Source organism: Hylaeus anthracinus, unplaced genomic scaffold (genome assembly GCF_026225885.1).
Source record: "Hylaeus anthracinus isolate JK02 unplaced genomic scaffold, UHH_iyHylAnth1.0_haploid 11985, whole genome shotgun sequence".
NCBI lineage: Eukaryota > Metazoa > Arthropoda > Insecta > Hymenoptera > Colletidae > Hylaeus > Hylaeus anthracinus.
This window is the reverse complement of record NW_026534333.1, coordinates 993,260-1,012,521: the sequence shown is the minus strand read 5'-3', so window position 1 is coordinate 1,012,521 and position 19,262 is coordinate 993,260. Positions and strand designations below refer to the sequence as shown.

Sequence of the window (19,262 nt, the reverse complement as noted above, 5' to 3'; positions counted from 1 at the left end):
CGTGCAAGCGCGGCCGCCAGCGCGTAGCCTTCGCTACCGCGGCCGCTCCAACGGTCTACGCGCGCTCTGATTGGTCGGGGTTTTCGCTTGATATCTCCTCAACGAAGCCCCATCCGACATTTTTGCAAAGGAAATTGTTGTTCAGAATCGTCTCAGCTACCCCCCATTTCCGGCTCATCCCCGACTTTTGGGACACCCTGTATACACTAGTGTCCGAATATTTCTGGGAGTTACTGTACGTACGGGTAAAATCACAGATATGGAATACACAAATTTTTACCTGAAAAATACGATTTTTTTTATTCGTGAAAGCTAAAACGAACAAATACACATCTCGTGTTAAAATTGAAATAAAACTATATAAATTTATTTTGCCGTTACCCCCGTCGCTTCGCTATACGGTATGGTAAATACGTCGTAATTCTCGAGGCTTACAATTAGTCTGAACACCTTCGATCCAGGAGATTATACTGTAACCGATCAGGCTCGTTAATCGACTTCTCATCTTTGCGCTGTTACAACGATACGGCACGTGCGTTCTCGCCGCGACGATCGTTGGTAACATTCTCGACATTTCTACTCACGTGAAAAGGGTAAATGCTTTCTTTCTAATTAGTCGAGGCGAGAATAAAAGATTTCACGGGAATCGATCCAGCTGGTTAAACTTTGTTATCGGGATGGAACGTCTCGATGAAATTCGATATTCCTCGCCGGATGCTATTACCATCTTCCGTTAAATTGCAATCTAATTAAGAACACGTGTCCCGCGTTTCGCTAACAGTTTTTCCGTTAGCGACCCGTTTCCACGTTTCCAGCCGGCTGAAGGCGAGCGCGCGTTATCCTTGAGTATATCGAACCGTACTCCTGGATCCAATCGGTTATCCGGGACACGGAGCCGAAAGCGACGGATAATTTGATTCTCGTTGCGATGCTAATTTATCGGTCGCGAAAATCAGGTTACAGTTCCATAAGTCATGAAGCAAATGCGACGCTTGCGTCATCGAATCTATGTATGGATTTTGTCATCGTTCCGAACGGAACACGAATTATTTCACGGAATATTTCGATAATGGTTCTAACGGGTTTTCAGGTTATATGCACCTTAACGATCGCGAGAACGTCGTGTTCCCGATACGTACAGCACCGTATTCCGACGCGTATATTAATTCTACGAGGCGAGAAGTTTGTTCATTTTAATGCGGCCCGGCGAACAGTCGGAGGTGGGTTGTATATTTAATTAGCGCTTCAAGTTTTATTCGGAGGGGATATTTACGATTGATTCTGGATGTAGGTTTCGAATAGGTTATAGGTTCGAATATTTAATGAAGTTTTTCGTAGCGTTCCAAATAGAGGGGTTGCGTCGGTAATAAATTCAAGAGCTCGTTTTCACAGGGTAAATCTATTTCAATGCTTTTCAGTGTCATAATAAAAGATACAAAGTTATCTTTTGTACGATACTTTGGATTTAAGGTTCCACGTTGATGTATATTCGTTCCCCATCGCGTTTACATTCGTTACGTTCGTTCCCAACAACGACAAAAGTTTGCGAAAGCGTTCGCAACAACTACTCGAGTCATTCGTATACGTAGTCCAAGAAACGTCATCGAAGATTGCAATTTCGGGCATGAAATATCACGAGTATCGCAGAACAATCTACGCACTCTACATAGACGAGAACGTTATCTAATATCGAACTAAAATATACTATATCGATTCGTCTATACCTATGTGTTGTATACATCTTTTTTTTTTTTTTTTTCTTCTTCAATTTTTCTCCAATCTTTCATTCGTGGCAATAGAAAGTTTTCGATCGTTTGCGTTTGGAATTGCAATCTTCAACGGTCGTACGCGTGTGTTGTTGCGTTCGCGATCGTTTCGACTAGTACGAAATGTTAACGCTCTACAAACGTATTCGGTATTGCGATGTTTGTTTATTTTCTGCTCGAGACTGTGCCTAGATGTTTCGCTGGTCAGGGCAACAATGGAATACGCGCCAACCTTCGGCCATTCGTTTTATTAAGATAAGCATGTAACAAGAAATAATTTCGTACAACTAATGATCGAAGAAAACGTATCGTTTTACAAATAGTAGGTAAAGCGTTAAAGAAATTAATCGAATCGTTTCGCTCTTCAGTCCCTGTCTCGTCGCGTTTCGGACTTCTGCTAGAAGCTAAAATATCTGTCGTCGTCTTAGATCACGAAATGCGAATTGCCGGAATCGAACGATTCGATCGAAAATCCTGATATCGGTCGGGCTAGGTTGATGTTCGTCTTAAAGCGATTCGTTTATTGTCTACCGTTCATGGAAGAAGTAGTGTACTGAATTTGCACGTCGCGTTGTCGGCTTTCAATTAGTTCACGATCGCTCACATTTTCGTTTCCCGTCGTTGAATCCGTACGGTTCTGTCGATTCACGCATGCGAATTCCGATCATAATTTCCTTTGGCGTCGTACGACGATCTATCGAATTGCACTTTATTTCTATCCTTTATTAGTGACCGCTGGCAATTAACAGTGTCGCGAATGACTCGGAAGCTGACGAAAGTATGGTCGCATGTGCGATTAATTTCATTGGTTATCGTTGGCCTACGATAACCGTTTCACGCAGCAATAATATAAATAATTTCTCAAGTTGTCGCGGATACCAACCGCCTGCTGAAATAATAGCGTTTAAAAAGGGACTCGATTGTTGTACAAACGCGTTTGGTTATCGGTTTAACGAAACAAATTATTCGTTGTCTTTGGGATAGAAATACTTGATTGTGATACGCTGTATCGATAGCAACGCCATATCGTAACGTAACGTTAATTGTACGTTACGTTAATTGTACGTTACGTTAATTGTACGTGGCGTGTACTATGGTGTGGTAAGTTATCAAGCTGGCGAAAAAGCGATAAATCGGAGCCGCACATGGATTTCGCGAAAAATCAATTTCATCGTAAATTTGGACTCGTCCCCCAGTAGATTGCGACGAATATTAATCTGTAATCGATGCAAAGAAAATTCGGTGTCGAGGGAATCGACAATGAAATTTAGCAACTTGCGTGATTCTATCTCGAGGGAACATATGAGATTTCGCGCAACGATAGAATATATCTATATATATATATATATATATATATATATATATATATACTATACGTACGTTTATATACGTCTCGCGGAATGTAAATATTTTCTTCTTCGCTCCATCAACGATCTACGTGAGAAGAATGGACAATGAACGTCGATCACTCGAACAAGCTAATTATATTTGCGCGAGCGAACCGTTTCCGACAGAATAATTCCTGGCACGAGCCGCGATTTAACGACGCCTCTAACCGACGCGTCGCGCGGGGTGAAAACTCGAAACGATCGTCATTATTAGCGGTGATCGAATTTCATTCTCGGCGTGGCATTAATCGCATCGGTTAGTCGGCTCGTTAAACCAGCAAACGACTCTACAAACATTGTAAAATTCGTTTACCTCTCCGCTTGCTCTTCTCTTGCTCTTTCTGCGAATGTTTCGTTTATTTTTCCGCTTCATCTCTTACGAAGAAAAAAAAAAGAAAAAAAAAAAAAGAGACACAACGAGCAACTTACCGTCACAGTTTTTCTTCTCGTAACGCTGCGATCTCGTGCCGTCGCGGATTGCGTGCGTAATACCTATACATATGCGTGTGTGTATATCGTTCATATATAATTCACCGAAGTTAACGTTAACAGTAACAATAACGACAACAATGATCGCGATACGAATGATCTCGATATACGAGTACAATGATTGAACGTGTACGACAACGACGATACGATCGGTGTCGTTAGTAGACAATAGGCAACGTAGGTTTATCGTTCTTCGACGCGCAAAGTTGGCCTTGATTTAAGGGAAGGTTGTCCAAGTAGGACCGCGTTCGACATTTTCTTCGATTGTAACGCACCCAACGAACGTATTAAAAATATTTGTACAACTCCCGAACGCTTATCGCTAGTCCACGGATGAAAGAAAATACACGAAAGGAATATACAGAAAACAAGAATGATTTGTAAATGAAGGCAATTGAATTTGAGCAACCAAGCGCGATTCAATTCGAGCAACTAACTCGGTCGTTGCAGAGCTTGTATTTGGTATGTACGTATACGCAGGGGAGTTAAAAAAAACTTTTGCGAGGTCTCGGTGCACGTATAGCGTACGGGCTTCGATTGGTCGGATGACATTGTAAACGTTGCATTCCACCAATTGCAAGGTATCCATGTCGTTCCACCTATCCGAAAGCTACGCCTTGCGATAGCTCCTTTTTTAATCCCCGCTGTACGCGCGTTACTGCTTTCAAGTTACTGCTTTCAAAATATCGTCAATTACGCGATCAAGTTAGCGTATCGTATCGTAAATATATAGAATATTAAAATATATCGGTCTCTGAGTTGTAAAGCTGGTTGCCGCGCACGTCTCCGTATTCCCTAAATTCCTCGTGATTAGATTTTACAGTGAAACAAAACTCGCGGTCGAAATAAGCCAACCTTCCCCTATTACACGCTCGTCCACCTCTCGACGACATCATTCGCGTTACGGTTAACCACGATTCTAAGCGTATCTACTTTTCCGCCCGTGCTTTAGTCTTTCGCGTGTTCCGTAGGACTTCCGGTTACCTTCGTCTAGCCGAGTGTACGCGATCATCGGCGGATCCGATGTCGCGAAACGCCACGGAGCATCATCGGACTCGGCAGAGGATTCTTTGTGACCGGTCCGTTATCAGCGACGGGTCCTCGTCCTTATTCCTCTCGATTATACGCGCAACGTTTCTTTCACGGCCGGCGGAGGGAATCTTCTTTTTATTAGCACATACTCGCACTATTCACTGGCGGTCCTTTCGGCCGGTGTTATCGGTTGGCCGCTGGCCAGGATACGGCAGCGCCCTGAAATCTGAATCGTGGCCCGCGAAAGTAGCTCTATAGCTGCGCCACTTGCTCGTTATTAGTTTTGGCTGATGTGTTCGACGCTAGGGAGATCTCCGTCACTCCTACCGACGTCTGCACAGCGGCCGTCAGCGCGCTCTGAAGAGGCATGCTCTCACTGGTCAGCTCGCAGCCAGTGTCTGAAATCGGACAACACGGTAATTCGAAACCGAACATGCCACCATATTTGATTCCAAATGTTCCAACGAACAACAAAGGAAAATCATTGTTTAATATCGTATTCGAATTGTATACGAATAGGAATCATTGGCACCTCTGTTCGGAACAATGGTATGTTCATAAGAAACATAAGAACAGAATGGTAACGCAGGAATGCGCGATGCAACGTAAGTGCACAACGGTAAGAGTGAAACGCGGTCCTCCTCGGGCCAGAGCAAACGTGTACAACGGTAGCCTATAATTGGCCTTGTAATTAGCGAAACTTTGGAAACGGCTATTTCGCAAGAGGCACAATAGAAGTCGAACCAGCGGCGGCTTTCGGAAAAGCAGTTTAAAGTTTCCAGAACGGTACTCGTAAATGAAAATTTCCACTATTAGTTCGAAACTCGACGAAAAGTTCGAAAGAGTAAACGCAGTTATCGACCATTGCGCGCTCAAGTGTACATACAAGTCCTCCGATGAGCATCGGAAGTTAAACTACTTTAATTGAAATTGATACACGGCTGAACGGTCACTTGAAACAATTTTTATCGCGTATCGCACGCAATCAAGGATTACAATTGTCTTTGCGTATCTTAGTTGCTACGAACCGTTACGTTTCGGAAAATTGTAGATTTTCGTAAATATTTATCCATCGGTGTCTCGCAACGCGGCGTACCGAGAATATATCGACGGAGTACTAATACCTCTGACGCACCGTAATGCACTTTGAAATTAAGGGGCGTGCGCACCGTTACGGTTCTTTGGGGCGTCGCCCGCGTATCGGTTATTTGCAAAGAAAGAGTTAAGAAAGACCGCGAAAAAGGATAAAAAATATCGTTATTCCGATGAGAGTCGACGTCGCGAACAAGGACGAGTACAGCCCTACCTCGGGGAAAAGGGGACGAACAATGTCGATTGTAATTAGCGTTAAGAGGTTCGATCGCGCCAACGGCGCATTTACTCTCTTGCAATATTAACCGCGTGTTTCGGGTTCGGCGGCGAACGAACGGATAATTAGTACGTGGTTAATAACATATTCCGGGTAATCGATCGCTAGGAAGCAACCTTGAGTTCAGCCCTGTTGTTCGTTCCTCGAAGGGTCCGAATCGCGATCGCGCCATGTTCCCCGAAGGAGACATTAATTTACCATTACGACGCCGACGCCGACGTCGCGAAATTGCGATCCGGCTGGCGAGACGCATCGTCGGACGAGGATCGATCCTTGATGAATTTTTAACCGCGAACCGCGCTTAAAGAAGATCTTGAATTCTCGTCGACTATGACGCGGTGCGGTGGTTTTATTCTCGTTCCCTCTGCGAGATAATAATACAGCCAATTTACGTAGAAAATCGAAGGATATTCGTCGAGGAACACCGAGAGAATCTATGGCGAAACTATGTAGCCACGCTTAACGTGTTTTGTCCACTGGCCGTGTTATTATTCTATTCTATCGAACCGGTACGGAATCGTTTCTTCGTGGGGCGCGACGAATCCCCTTAAATCCTTCGAAAATTGAATACCTCGTAATATCCGGTCGGATATAGGAACGTCTGTGGAAAATCGTCCGTGTAACGTGTTTCGCGAAATGCCGTGCAAACGGGAGGTCGAAGATATCGACGCGTGGAAAATGAACTTCTTCGACCGTACTTAGTCTCGACGGTGAAAGATTAAAGGAAGCTTTCGATTGAACTTTTACGGTTGTCCAGTAGGTCCCGCGAAACTTTCGTATCCGTTTCTTGGACATTCCAGATTGCCTACGAAACGGTTACAGGCACGTCTCGTTATCAGTCGAAGAATTAACTCGATAGTTTAGCGCGAGCAAGAACGATTCGGGCAATTATTGTTCCCAATGTAATCCCCGATGATTGAGCACCGTTTGGCCGTGTAACTGGTCCGGTAATTACAATAGACGGTGGTAATTGGGGAGAATCGATTTCCATACGGAAATTGAACGAGAGCTGATGCGTCTGCCAACAATCGAATTCGCATTAAGTATTATTCCCGGGAAATATTGCCGGTCGTAGCAGCACGCGAACACGGATCTGGCGTAACGTCGCGTTAAACGGGAGGAGTCGTAGTCGGTGTATTCCAAGCTAATCGTTGGCGAGATTTACAGAGCCGTTCGAAAATCGGGAAAACTAACACGAAACTGTACTACGTGGCTTCGATGGTTCGAGAATCCAAGAAAATAGAGTCCGCGAATAAAAACAAGAAACGGAAGCGATCAAACATTTCGTCCGAGGCTGGCATTTTGGGTCAGGGGATACCGTAACGTGCAGAAGAATAAAAAACGAAGATAATTAGTATCGAGTACCGATCGCTCGCGATTCTCCGCGTTTGTTTCCATCGAGCTTTTGTCTCCAGAAGAACGCCTTGGCGTTTTAATGGCGCCGCGATGTCGCGACCGAGTAAAGCTATAACGAGCGCAGCGATAAGAGTCGAGGGAGAATAAGGTGGGAATTCGAAATTTACGAAAACTCCTAATTTATTCCTATTTGAGTTTTGTCCCTGTGAAAGCTCGCTGAAACGATGCCAATTAATCGACGAAATCGAGGAACGATATTCGCAGCTATCGGCAAAGGACTCGGGCTCTCCGTACCCTGGTCGCGAGTCAACGTTGGAATGGATGGAAGGTTTATTTTTCCTTGTTCGCCGTTAATGACGTACAAATTGGTCGAGTTCGTGCTACAGCGAAGCCTCGCGATACAAAAGAAAATACATCGGATCGAAAGTGGAACCGCCAGATACAAGGCGTTGGCAGCGAGCCGAGTACGCCGACGGGTTTCGGGGCTTCATAATTTGCGATCGAGTCAGCGAATTCAGGCATTATTAGGTATCGCGAGGTTCGCTTTTATCGTAGCAACGGATCCTAAGGGAGGCAGAAACCGGAACTCGTCGCCTTTGAAGCGGAATTCGCCAAGATTATATCGACGCCGACGCCAGGGTAACTTTCGTTCGCGCCTCGATCGACGAGGGCTCGTCTTTTTGATATTCTTTGTGCGTTCGATTTCACGAGACGCGAAACTACGAGTCCGCAACACCGTTCGGTAATGGGATCAGGTTCAACGATGTTATCGGTTTCGACTATGAATGGCTAGGCTCGCCGAAGCGAAAAGGCTGAATGGAAGAACGAGGTTATCCAAGTTGTCGAGTGGTCGGTGAAATTTGAGAAGCTCACGCGACAGGCAGCATCCGAGAGAAAATAAACTCCGAGGGAACAAAGTTCGTCTGGCGAGGCAAAAGTAGACGCGGTTCGCTCGTTTTCGAGTACTTACACTTGGTAATAGAAGAAGTTCCCGCGCTGCTGCCTTGCTTCTTAAATTTATCGCCCATAGTGACCTTCCTTCGGATATTCTTGTCCGGCTGAAAGACGATGATGTAGACCTTTGGCGAGTATAGGCAGACGAGGGTCACGGAAGCGCTGAGGCTGATTGCCACGCAAAGCGTGGTGATTTGAGTTTCGTGCGCGTTTCCGGTCCCAAAGTAGATCGGAACGAACGCCAGCCAAATGATGCAAGTAGTGTACATGGTGAAGCCGATGAATTTGCTCTCGTTGAAATTTTCCGGAATTTTCCGTGTCTTTACCGCGTAGATAGTGGACACGAGGATCAACAGGGCATTGTACAGCTGCGAGAATAGGAAACTCATATCCTGGATGTTGCACTTGAGAATCACCTGTTTACGATCCGGATAGTAGAATCTCGTGCCAGGTGGTTCGATGATCATCCACACTAACGTTAGAACGATCTGGGACAAGAGAAGCGGAATCACGATAATTAGCGAAAGAGGGTTGCTACGGTCCAACGATCGTCGACGTTACGACGTACCTGCAGCGCGATCAGGGCAGCAGCGATGCAAACTTGAGAGGTGGGACTGATGTATCTAGGTCTGACGGCCGACCTCGAAGCGGAATCGAAAATCCTGGCGATCCTGTTGGTCTTGGTCAAGAGAGCACCGTAGACCGCGCTGAAACTCACTCCCACTCCCAGCCTTTGAAGGACGCAGGTGACCGTGGTTGGTATCGCGAGCAACAGAAATGTGTTCAGATAGCAAACGAGCACTCCGACCAACAGAATAATAGTCAGCTCGCGGCCCGACGCTCTGACCACGGGAGTTTCTCTGTGATGGAACAACAGACACGCGATCGCGAGAGTAACCACGATTCCGATGCACGAGATCACCGCTGGAACGATCGCGAAAGCGCTGTTCCATCTGATGTGGTTGATCGGCAACTGGTAACAACCCCGCTTGTCCTCGTGCGGCCAGTAACCTGGCCCGCAGTCTTCGCAGGTGTATTCGTCGTAGACGAACTCGTACTCTTCGCACTGGTCGCATACCCAGCAACAAGTGTCACCCTGTTGCTTCTTTATCATACCTGGCTCGCAGGGCAACGAGCACGCAGAAGTCGGTATGTCCTTCGTACCCCTTGTCCAAACGAGCTCGTCCGTGCGAATGTCCAGTGAGTTGAACCATTTCCCTACCACCTAATGCAACATTTACATCGTTATCGCTCGCTATTCTCTTTCTCGCTCTCTCGCTCTCTCTCTCTCTCTCTCTCTTTGCGCGTTCGTTCGTTGACGCGTACTTTTTCCGCGTGTTTCGTAGGGAATTTCGTACGCGTTACAATCGAACGAAAGAGTTTGCCCGCTCAAAAGGTAACGGTAACGATCGGTCGTAGTTGTTCGAATTAGATACGCGTCTTTCGTATGGAAATCGAAAAAGATTTTATTCTATCCGCTTGTCGGGAAGATATACGATTGCATTAATTTTTTTTTTTTTTTTCTTTTTTTCTTTTAATATTAATGGCCGTCCCGGTAGGAACGTCGGGCGATAAAACTGGCGCTTTTTTGACGATTTAAAGTTACCTGTTCCGGGAAGTAAAAAGTCATATTTCATCCGGTAAGTTGCATCCGGTGCAGGAAGGTGGATGCAACGAAGGTCACGTTGCAATTTATGTCCCCCGAAGAGCTACTTTATCGTTCGAAACGGGAGGGCGCGCCTCGGTACGCGTTGATTTACGATTTTTATCGAGAAACAATCGTTAATTGGATACGCGAGCTCCGACGCGAAAACTCGTTGTTTCGTTTCGATGAAAATAGCGACAGATCGGAGACAAGTTAACGCGCGAACGATTTGTCCTCGATCTCGGGAATTTTTCTAATCGTATACGTACGCCCGATAGAAAATTCAAACTCGCAGTCCCTGGGAAGAGAGACGAACGAATTTCAATTTACAATAGGAACGTACGAACGATCGGGGCCCGTAACGTTGTTTGCACACGCGAATTCGCGTTTACTCCGAGTCGCACAAAGGATAATTATCCGTGGGCCTATGACATTTGCCAAATCCAATAATAGGATCCCCGATTTCGATATTATTCCGGTCCGAACGAGCGTAAAACTGCCGAAAGCGGTTCTCTGCGTAAAGTTTGCTCTCCACCGGTGGAAAAGGCGAGCCCGTAATTCAGAAGTTCTAATTAATCGGGAAGAGGGACAGGGGAAGTCAAAAGTACTTTCACTTGCCCGATAGTGGTATCCATTAGACCCGTTCAGATCCGATTTCCGGAAGTTGAGGATCTCGTACCGCGCCGGACCATCCCCGTGCTCGTCGAACTTCACCTCGCTGCCAGCACTGTCTGAAAATAGTACTTGTATCTCTTAGTTTCTATCAAACACGGTTCACAAACTGAAAAAGACCGTGACGCGATTCGTACGGACACGGCTGCGAACGTACGTACGCTTTAGTTGCCAGAGTTCGTAACTCCGAAATAGCTTAAAGTTAGAAACAACCATCGCGCTTCTCTTACGCGAGACTCTTCGATATCGATCGCTCAAGGTCACTGTACGCTATCCACGCATCGCATCAATTTTCCGCTTGACTCGATCATTCGTTGTCTCTTCGATCCGATCGACCGGCTCGCAGATCATACGATACTGATTCGCTGCGTAGCACCGTTAACGATATTACCGTTCCTCGCTTTTCTAATTTTCAACGTAATACAACGCAACAACTCGAATCGACGTTGCTCGCGTCGAATGAACGAGAAACAGCCGCAAACTAATACAGATCCACCGGCGTGTTTCGCTGTCGGACGAATTGTACGGATTTAAAACGTTCACCGCGTTGTTTCCACGCGTAATTTCTCCTATTATGCAAACAAAGTTCCAATTCCGACTCATCGCGGAATTACATTCTATCGAAAAGTTTCGAGAATTTAACTTACCTTGCGCGATGCGTGGCCGTTTCCTGGCTACGAGCGAAAAGTTGCAGTTCCGACGTTAATTATTTCGAGTGCGAACGTAACCGACGGAACAACGAGAGACGAGACGGTACATTTTCCATTCTAGTTCTAAGCCGAAGACAAAGGAACGCGTTGTTGCAATTTATGCAACGAAAAGTGAAAACATTTGCGCCAAGAGTTTACATGGAAATATTCGTTCGGTTCAGCATGCAGAAATGTTCGCGTGGAATACGTCGCGAATTCTTTATTTCATCGACGGAGAAATACATTTTTTCTGTTTATCGTACGAATATTTGAACAGCATCGCGACTCGCGAGCACTCGGATATTCGATTACAGCGGCTGCGTTTCAACGTTACTTTCGGGGAAAAAAGCATTTCGTAAAATTTACACGGCGGATTTATAGTCCGCTCGCTTCAGTTTTAATATATCCCTGGCCAGACGAACCCGACAATATGGCTTTTAATCATGGCCTTTCCCCCTCGCCTAATTGATACACGATTGCGCTCCCGCGGCCCTCCGAGCTACGATTTTACCTGCAAAACAATTCGATAAAAACTAAAATTATATTTCCACTTTGCTTTTAATACGATCGGTACCGCGCGCGTCGCCATATCTCGGATAAACGAGAGGCAGATTCCAAAGCCGTTTCGATGACCCTCCATTTACTAGCTGCACAGGAAATTTTTTAGTCGATATCGAACACACGCGACGCACCGACTTTCATTTTACACATTCTTTTTCGCGATTCGTTCGTCGATATTCGAGTACTTTGCCTGAATAGGTACAGGATTCGTGATTTATAACGGCGTTCCTTACTCGGATAATTTCTATACCCTTTACTTTGAGGACATTAAGTGTCGTTGCTTTTTATAGAAAGACAAAATGGAATTTCAGAAGTTAAACTTAGAGCGCGAAACGAAAAGGAAGCGTTGCTCTCGAGCATGCATACGTACCCATGCATTGATTTCCTAGTTATACAACGTTCTAAAAGAAAAAAAAAAAGAATACTCCAAGAACTGCACGTTAGTCGCGTGTCGTTTCGTTATTTCAACGATACAGAGGAACGTAATACGAGGTATTAGTCGCACGATGGCTGATACTTTTCTCTGTTGGTAGTTGAAAACGAACGGTGGCGAAATATCAGATCGAGTCGGACTACTTCGTAATCAAGAAAACAGTTTGGATATTTTCTTCTCGAAACGCTTAAGAAGAACGTTTCGGATGCCGAAATTTATGCGCGAATTGTAAATATCGTAGTCGTAAATCGAACATCTGCTATTCGAAACACAATTCACCGATTTCCGATACGTTTCCCGACGGTTGGCGGACTCGTAACGGTTCAGACATCGATCGACTGTAATTTGTTTCTGTTTCCTTTAGATCGCGTTTGCCTTATGCCACATTTCGTTTCGTTGGTTCTCGCGGTAAAGCGTTCAGTTTCCAATCGCGCGGCTGTCAGTTTCCTGCTTTGGTAAAAATTGACGATGCCATCGATATCGAAAAGTATTGTGTATTAAAAGAGTGCAAAAATACAGAGTTTCGTCGGCCGTGAATTTTCGTTCGAAAGCTCGACGAATGCTCGAAACTTTAACGAAATTGATGTTACTTTAAGGAATCGAAGTTATTCGAGACATTGACTTAGAAAAATAATACAACGTTCGGATGGTTTAATGGATCGTTTCGAGATTATTGCCGGTCGAAGTATGAAGTAACGCGACGTACGAATACTTTATTCGACGATCGTGGACGTTCGTAGCCCCATTGGTCGCGTCGGTGAAATGTCCACACCACGGAAAAATTCCTTCCGATCCGTTTTACGTTTGTGCGCCGTGCCGTAATCTCCTTGTCATCCGTTCGTCCCGTAAAAGCGCCGGGCAGATCGATCTAAACCGTGAAGCGAAGTCACCGAAACCGGGCCATTATTTCCTGGTCATTTCGTGGGAATCGCCGCGTAGCTCGCGTCAACCGAACGAATCGATAACGCTGTCCGCGAATGCCGTCCGATTCGATTCGAGATACCGGTCTAATCACGGTCACACGTGGACGGATAACGCGAGGAAAGACCGGCCGAGGAAACGGACTATCGCGGGGAAAAAAGGAACAACGGTGTCGTATCGACTCGTAAAAAAGCGAGGATTGGCAACTTTTATTGGCGACACAGCCCGCTGAAACGGTTTGTTACCATTCGAACGTTAAGCTTTACGAGGGCTCGATACAAATATTTCCATAACGTTCCGTGTATCGTATCGTAGTCTGAAGCGATTCGGACCAGTATGGCGAAAAAAAGAGCGCAACGCAGCACCGCGTAGCGGTCCGAAATCCCGAAAAATCGACCAAAGTACCATTTTGCAAACGTCAAGATCCGATTGTGATCGTTGAGGGAGAGAAGGCAAGTTTTTCATCTTTTCGCGATATCTTGTTTATCGCGTTTGCGTTTATTATTACCGGAAGCAGGTACGCGATGCGAAAACGTGTCGCACGGACTATCGTCGACCGATGATTCGTACGATCGCGTTGTTTAAGCGAAAAAAATGGCCAAAGCGTCTCGTTTGCGAGCGTCCTTATTATTCGGGTCCCATGTAACTTTGCGCGAACCTCCGTCGCGTGTTGTCTTTAGAAATGGCGGGAAAAAAAAAACAAAACAATGGCATTGGAGACTGCACACATTTAGGATCGATACAGCAACGATCCCTCTGTGATACTACGCCGCCCCACATTTTTATCTCCATCCCTTTCCCGCTTTTCCGCGCGACTCGTCCTCCAACCTCCCCGTTCCTCGGTCGGAGTCACGAAGCTTTGCTGGCCTCGGTCGAGTTTTACCTCAACCCTTTTTAATGGGTTTGTCTTTATCGCGCCAGAGTACGAGAATAAAAAAAAAAAAAAAAAAAAAAAAAAAAAAAAAAAAAACCGCCGCGCGGTCTGCGTTTCGCTCGTCGCCGGGTCTCGACGAGCCGACGGATCGTTGCTTTTTCAACTCGAGAACCGAATTCCGCGCTTTTTACAGCTTCCCACGAAAATTCGTTTTCTGATTCGCGCCGTGGTATTCGTATCGAAACCGATGGCAGTAATTCGGGCTAGCCTTTTGTACGAGTATCGCGAGCTTTTACCCTACTCGCGGAAAAATCCGAGTTCCGACCTGGCGTTCGAATGCTCCGTTCGCCGAGGACCGACCTAACCGATCCAACGATCAAAAGTACGAGGGAAACCGATAAGAACGGGACCGAGGTACGATACCTACGCTTCCTAGGTGGGATCTGCTTTGAAAACAACGAATAATACACGTTCACGGGATTTCGAAATCATCCCGAAAAGGAGACGCGTCTACGGCGCTCTTGATTACTTTCTACCATCGCTTTTTGTGATAAACGGGTACGTTCCGCGAAGCAAGCGTACGTCTGTCGGCCGGTAGAAGCTAAATTCCAGAAAATCCTGATGAGACTTTGAAACGAGTATTTCGAGCGAACTGGACGTGTACGGGGAATAGTACGAACAAAGGAATACCGACGAGTGTAAAACACCGATTTTGATGAAACTTTGGTACGACGTAGTTCGAATAAAAATATTACGGTATCGGACGAGATACGTTTCGCCCTCCGACATTTACGGGCTGTTCGTCCTCTTTCGATACGAACCCCATACCCGGTGAGAGAAGCTACGCGCGTTTAGTATTCGTACGAGAGCTACTTTGCCTTGAAGGTTCATAAAAATCAGCGTTTCAAACTTGGAGATGTTTCCTTGTTAGTGTTATTTCAGGCTCGTCCAGTTCGCTCGAAAAGTTTGCTTCAAAGTCTGACCAGGATTTCCTGGAAAACTTGGCTTCTCTTGCCCGACGAACGTTCACTTGCCATCGCAGTGTAGCCGTCCATTTAAAAAGCCAATAGCGAGAAGTAACGAAGAGGATTGTCGGTGCGCCACCTCGGTTCGAAACGATTTTCAAATACCGTGACGCGTGCTATCCGGCATTTTCAAAGCGACGGCAAGGCCCGGGTGTATGCAAAATTTCACATCGCCCTAGCTGGCTGTACCGTCGCCGTCGGTCTGCCACGAACGTCTTGGTTTCATCGTCGTTTATCGCCGACACGACGATATTATCGTTCCGCGTCATAAGGCAAGCGAATACGCGCGTTTATTGGATGGTTCGCAGCAAGGGGAAAAATTGCATACGACGGCCACCGATTTCCGAATACGTTCCCAGCCCTCTGCGTCCCTCCCTCCATTGAATCCTTGGCGTTGGGCACGGTTCGACGATGAGAGGACGCGCGAAATATTGAATCCCGGGTTTCGAGGAGAGAGGCTTTTCAGGGTGTAATTCGACTCACCTGTAAAGGCCACGTTCAGCAGATAATTCCTATAGAACGCTCCGCGATCGTAGTGCGCCATCGAGGCGCACAGACCACCGTTCTTCGTGCACACGTCTCGTTGAAGATTGTGAAGAGCCAGCGCGAATGCGTACACCGCGTCCACCACAAACTGGACCTTCGACTCCTGCTCGTATCCGGTTGCCGCGGTCAACCTCAGCGTCGGTGAGCACTCCGTCGCGTTTTGGCTCGCCTGGCTCTGCCGGTTCCTCCTCGGCACGCAACCGAACAGCTCCTCCCAGTACTCGGTGAACCAAGGATTCCGTTGATTGGTGTCCGGCGTTAGACTGGCCATGTACTCGTCGAAGCCAGGTATATTCTCCGATTGGAGCTCCACCGTGATGGCGCCCTCGGCTTCTTCCTCGAGGCCTTCCACCAGCTTGCTCTGTCGGCCCCAACCGTCGCTGGCCAGCCATTGAAACGGTTGGCTCAGGTTCGAACGTCTAGCTGCCTCGAGGATCCCTCTCGCGTCTTCCGCCCGGGTGAACAGCACCACCGCCCTGGCGTTCGACTTTTTACTCAGCCTTTGAATAATGTCGTCGAACACGCGATCGTCGGCCGCGCTCGGCACCTTCACCGCCGCGGCGATGCACACGTTTCTCTCGGTGGCCTCGCGGGTGAACACCTCTATCCCGTATTCACCGTAACTACCCTCGGAGTACACGGTCGAAACGTACGACCAGTTGGCGCTCTTCACCACGTCCACCAGGGCGATCGATTGGAACGTGTCCGGGGGCACCGTCCGCGCGAAGTAGTCGAACCTGGTACAGATCGGACATTTGCTTTTTCGCGGAAAATCGACGACATTCTTCTAATTTCATTGTACGAATCGATGGGGATTTATGATGGAGTCGACGCACGAATCAGAGGGGATTTCCTCGTTAAGAAGCAACTGCCGGCAGCAGGTCCCTCGAATTCCAATTCCCTCGATTCTCTCGTTGACTCCATCATTAGGGAAATTTCGTGGTCGATACGAAAGGAAAGATCGTGTTCGATAGGTAAAGGAATTGAACGCAACCTGGTTTTATCGCTGAGGGCCTTGGCGGTCGACGCAGGCGATATCTGCGGTATGTGGAAAAGCCTGAGCAAGTTGGCCACCTGGAGAGACACCGAGCTGTAGGAGCCACCGATCACCCCGAAGATTGGACCGGCGGTGGCAGTTTTCTTCACTCTTGGCGGAGACTTGTCGGCGCACTCCAGGACGCTGATGTCCAAATTGGACAGGGACGCTCTGACGAAGTGTAGGCTTTGATTCAGGGCGTAAGTGTCTCTGCCGCATGTGTCGAGTATGTGCACGCCGAGAGTGATCCCAGGAAGCGTCGTCTTGTCTTTGTTGATCTCGTCGACGGCGAAGAGCATCGCCTCGAGACGCTGTACGCCGCGATTGTAAATGTTGGGTCCGCAAGTGGCGCCGCCCTTTTCGTGCACCGGAAACAGACCACCCAGAACGATGTCACCGGGTATCAGGACAGCTTCCCGCTCGCTGTGCGCCTTCGACTGGAATACCACCGAAAGCTGCTGAAGCGATACCAGGAGTACCAACATCCAGCCGAGAGAGTGGCACATCTTAGCCGTTGGACTGTCTAGCTTCGCGACTTGGCTGACCACGAAGATCGCATTTTACGCAGCTTCTTCGTACCTAGTAGCGAACTTCCCAGGTAATCTCGGCTTCTTTGTCTGTCTACAGACCGCGTTATTCGCAAAGATATATAGCGGTGTCCGTTTCGTGTGAACCGGTCGACTAGGAATAGTTTGTGCCAATTAGCGAGGATCGGGTTGTCGATCGGTGTAGAAAAGCTCGTCTCACCGATCGTTTCAGGTCACTGACCGTTAGGCCCTTCGCGTGCATTATTCGACTAGACTATTTACATATTTCGGCTGATTCGCTTCTCATTTGTTCAAAGTCTTTTCGCTCGATCGACGATACCTCGCGATGACCAGCTTCATCCATTTCCAATGGCGACTCTAACGTAGACGAAACCAAAGTTATCTCGTTGCCCGAACCCCTTCGTCCGCCGCATTCTCCACGGTGGGTGTCCTCCGCGTCGCGGTCTCGATCTTACTTCTTTCCAGCATCTCTGGTCTCCTCGGGTTTTCGTACTGTCGCGCGGTCGTCTCGATCCCGTCGAGAGGCTCAGGTCCCCGGTTTATCGGCCTCGATCTCCCCTGAAGGTCGCGTAAGCAATCACGATATTAATGCGTCGAGTTACGGTGGCTGGCGAGGACGATTACCGAAGTATTTCATCGATCGAAGCGCGACCGAAGTCGCCGCAGTCGACGAGCGTATTATTTCCCCGACTGGCGACCCGGAAAAATCTTTCTCCGCCACTTTCGAATTTCCGCGAATAAATTCAGGGTCGCGTAGTAGGGTCGTTCCACGTCGAATCGATCGCTTTTCGTACTCCGGGTCAGGGATTTCGATGAAGTTTAAATACGATGTATCGTGTCGTTTTGAATCAAATTAAATAGAATAAAGAAAATTAGAAAGAATTTCCGTCATCTTTTCTAGCTCGTTTCTCGTTCGATTAAGCTCTACGATATCGACTCGACGGGTTAAACCGCTAGTTACACGACGCTGTGTCACTTTTACTTTTTTCGCGTAAGGCCGTGGCAAAAGGACACTCTGCGCGCTTGGGTTGGGACGCGGTCGTCCCCGTCAGCGTCGAAACTCCTGGAAAATTCTCAGGGTTGCCTACGTCTGGGCGGGCTCGTTAAATTTCCCGACTCGTACTCGTTAAGCGGACTTAATTTCACGGAACTCTAACAAGCGTGGTTCTGCTTCCAGCTTTAAATTCGAGGGTCCTTCTACGTTTTTCGCCCCTCTTCTCCCTCCTCTACTCTCGAGTCTTAAGATCACCATCTGATGCACGGTTTAGCGATTGTCTCTCTCTCTCTCTCTTTCTCTCTCCCTTCCTCTTCTTCCTCTATATTATCCGCCACTTGTTCAGATTTTTTCTCCTTGGATGAGATTAACGACGCAAGAGTCAGCAATCGGGTTACAGCGCACAGTTAACCGTCGAAGAATAAAGCAAAACAGTCTCGAATCCGATTCTCACCGTCAAATACAGAGCTCGAAGACGGTCTCCTAATTAGATTACGTTCGAACTTGGTTTCAACGGCGAAACGCTATCGGGATCGAACACGGCGAACGAATCGTTATACGGGGTTTTCGTTCGTCGTCTATTATTCGAATAAAAGACTACGGAAGAGAAAGCGTCCTCTCTTAGTCACGGGATAAACGTCCAAATGGAACACGTGCATATCAAAAATTTGTCACGTCGCGAACGCGCGTTACGAAATCCCACAAAGTAAATGGGAGTTTTGTGCAAAACGCGCGTTCAGTCTCCGGCAAGTGCCACCCTCAATTTCTCGAAGGCACGTTCTTTGTTAACCGCTCACCCTCGGCCCACTTCTGTCACGTGTGTCCAACGAACGCGACGTTTAGAAGAATTTGTCCGGAACCTTTATTTGTATCCGACGACTACAATAGCGCGGACCTGATGCCGTTCGTCTTATACACGATCGCAGAGTATACTCTCGCAACACGATCCGCTCTTCTCGATTCA

The 19,262-nt window shown here is 47.2% G+C and overlaps 2 protein-coding genes across 6 annotated transcripts in view; one reads left to right on the top strand and one right to left on the bottom strand.

Moving 5' to 3' along the window:
* The window catches only part of LOC128887016 (cysteine protease atg4da), a 43,303-nt gene that overhangs the window by 3,924 nt on the left and 20,117 nt on the right, over positions 1 to 19,262 (top strand). The window contains exon 1 of one of the 5 annotated variants that reach the window (XM_054142418.1): positions 9,431 to 9,554. The exons of the other annotated variants lie outside the window; for them this stretch is intronic. Coding sequence (XP_053998393.1) covers positions 9,506 to 9,554 — 49 coding nt within the window. The 5' untranslated portion in view covers positions 9,431 to 9,505. Of the gene's footprint in view, positions 1 to 9,430; positions 9,555 to 19,262 lie in introns of those variants that run through there. 5 annotated transcript variants of the gene reach the window in all.
* Positions 4,348 to 17,457, bottom strand: LOC128887002 (metabotropic glutamate receptor). Its single transcript, XM_054142390.1, has 6 exons — positions 16,715 to 17,457; positions 15,658 to 16,457; positions 10,618 to 10,730; positions 8,923 to 9,579; positions 8,371 to 8,842; positions 4,348 to 5,073 (listed from the first exon to the last, which is right to left on the bottom strand). Exons 1-6 carry the CDS (start codon positions 17,260 to 17,262, stop codon positions 4,928 to 4,930), a joined length of 2,736 nt encoding a protein of 911 aa, XP_053998365.1. The 5' UTR covers positions 17,263 to 17,457; the 3' UTR covers positions 4,348 to 4,927.

What these genes read in the sequence shown, in the direction of transcription:
- LOC128887002 (XM_054142390.1), bottom strand. Translation starts at nt 17,262, where the DNA reads ATGTGCCACTCTCTCGGCTGGATGTTGGTACTCCTGGTATCGCTTCAG. An exon ending in CTGCCCTGATCGCGCTGCAG is followed by an intron (nt 8,843 to 8,922) that starts GTACGTCGTAAC and finishes CTCTTGTCCCAG; the next exon opens with ATCGTTCTAACGTTAGTGTG. An exon ending in AACTTCTTCTATTACCAAGT is followed by an intron (nt 5,074 to 8,370) that starts GTAAGTACTCGA and finishes GTCCGATTTCAG; the next exon opens with ACACTGGCTGCGAGCTGACC.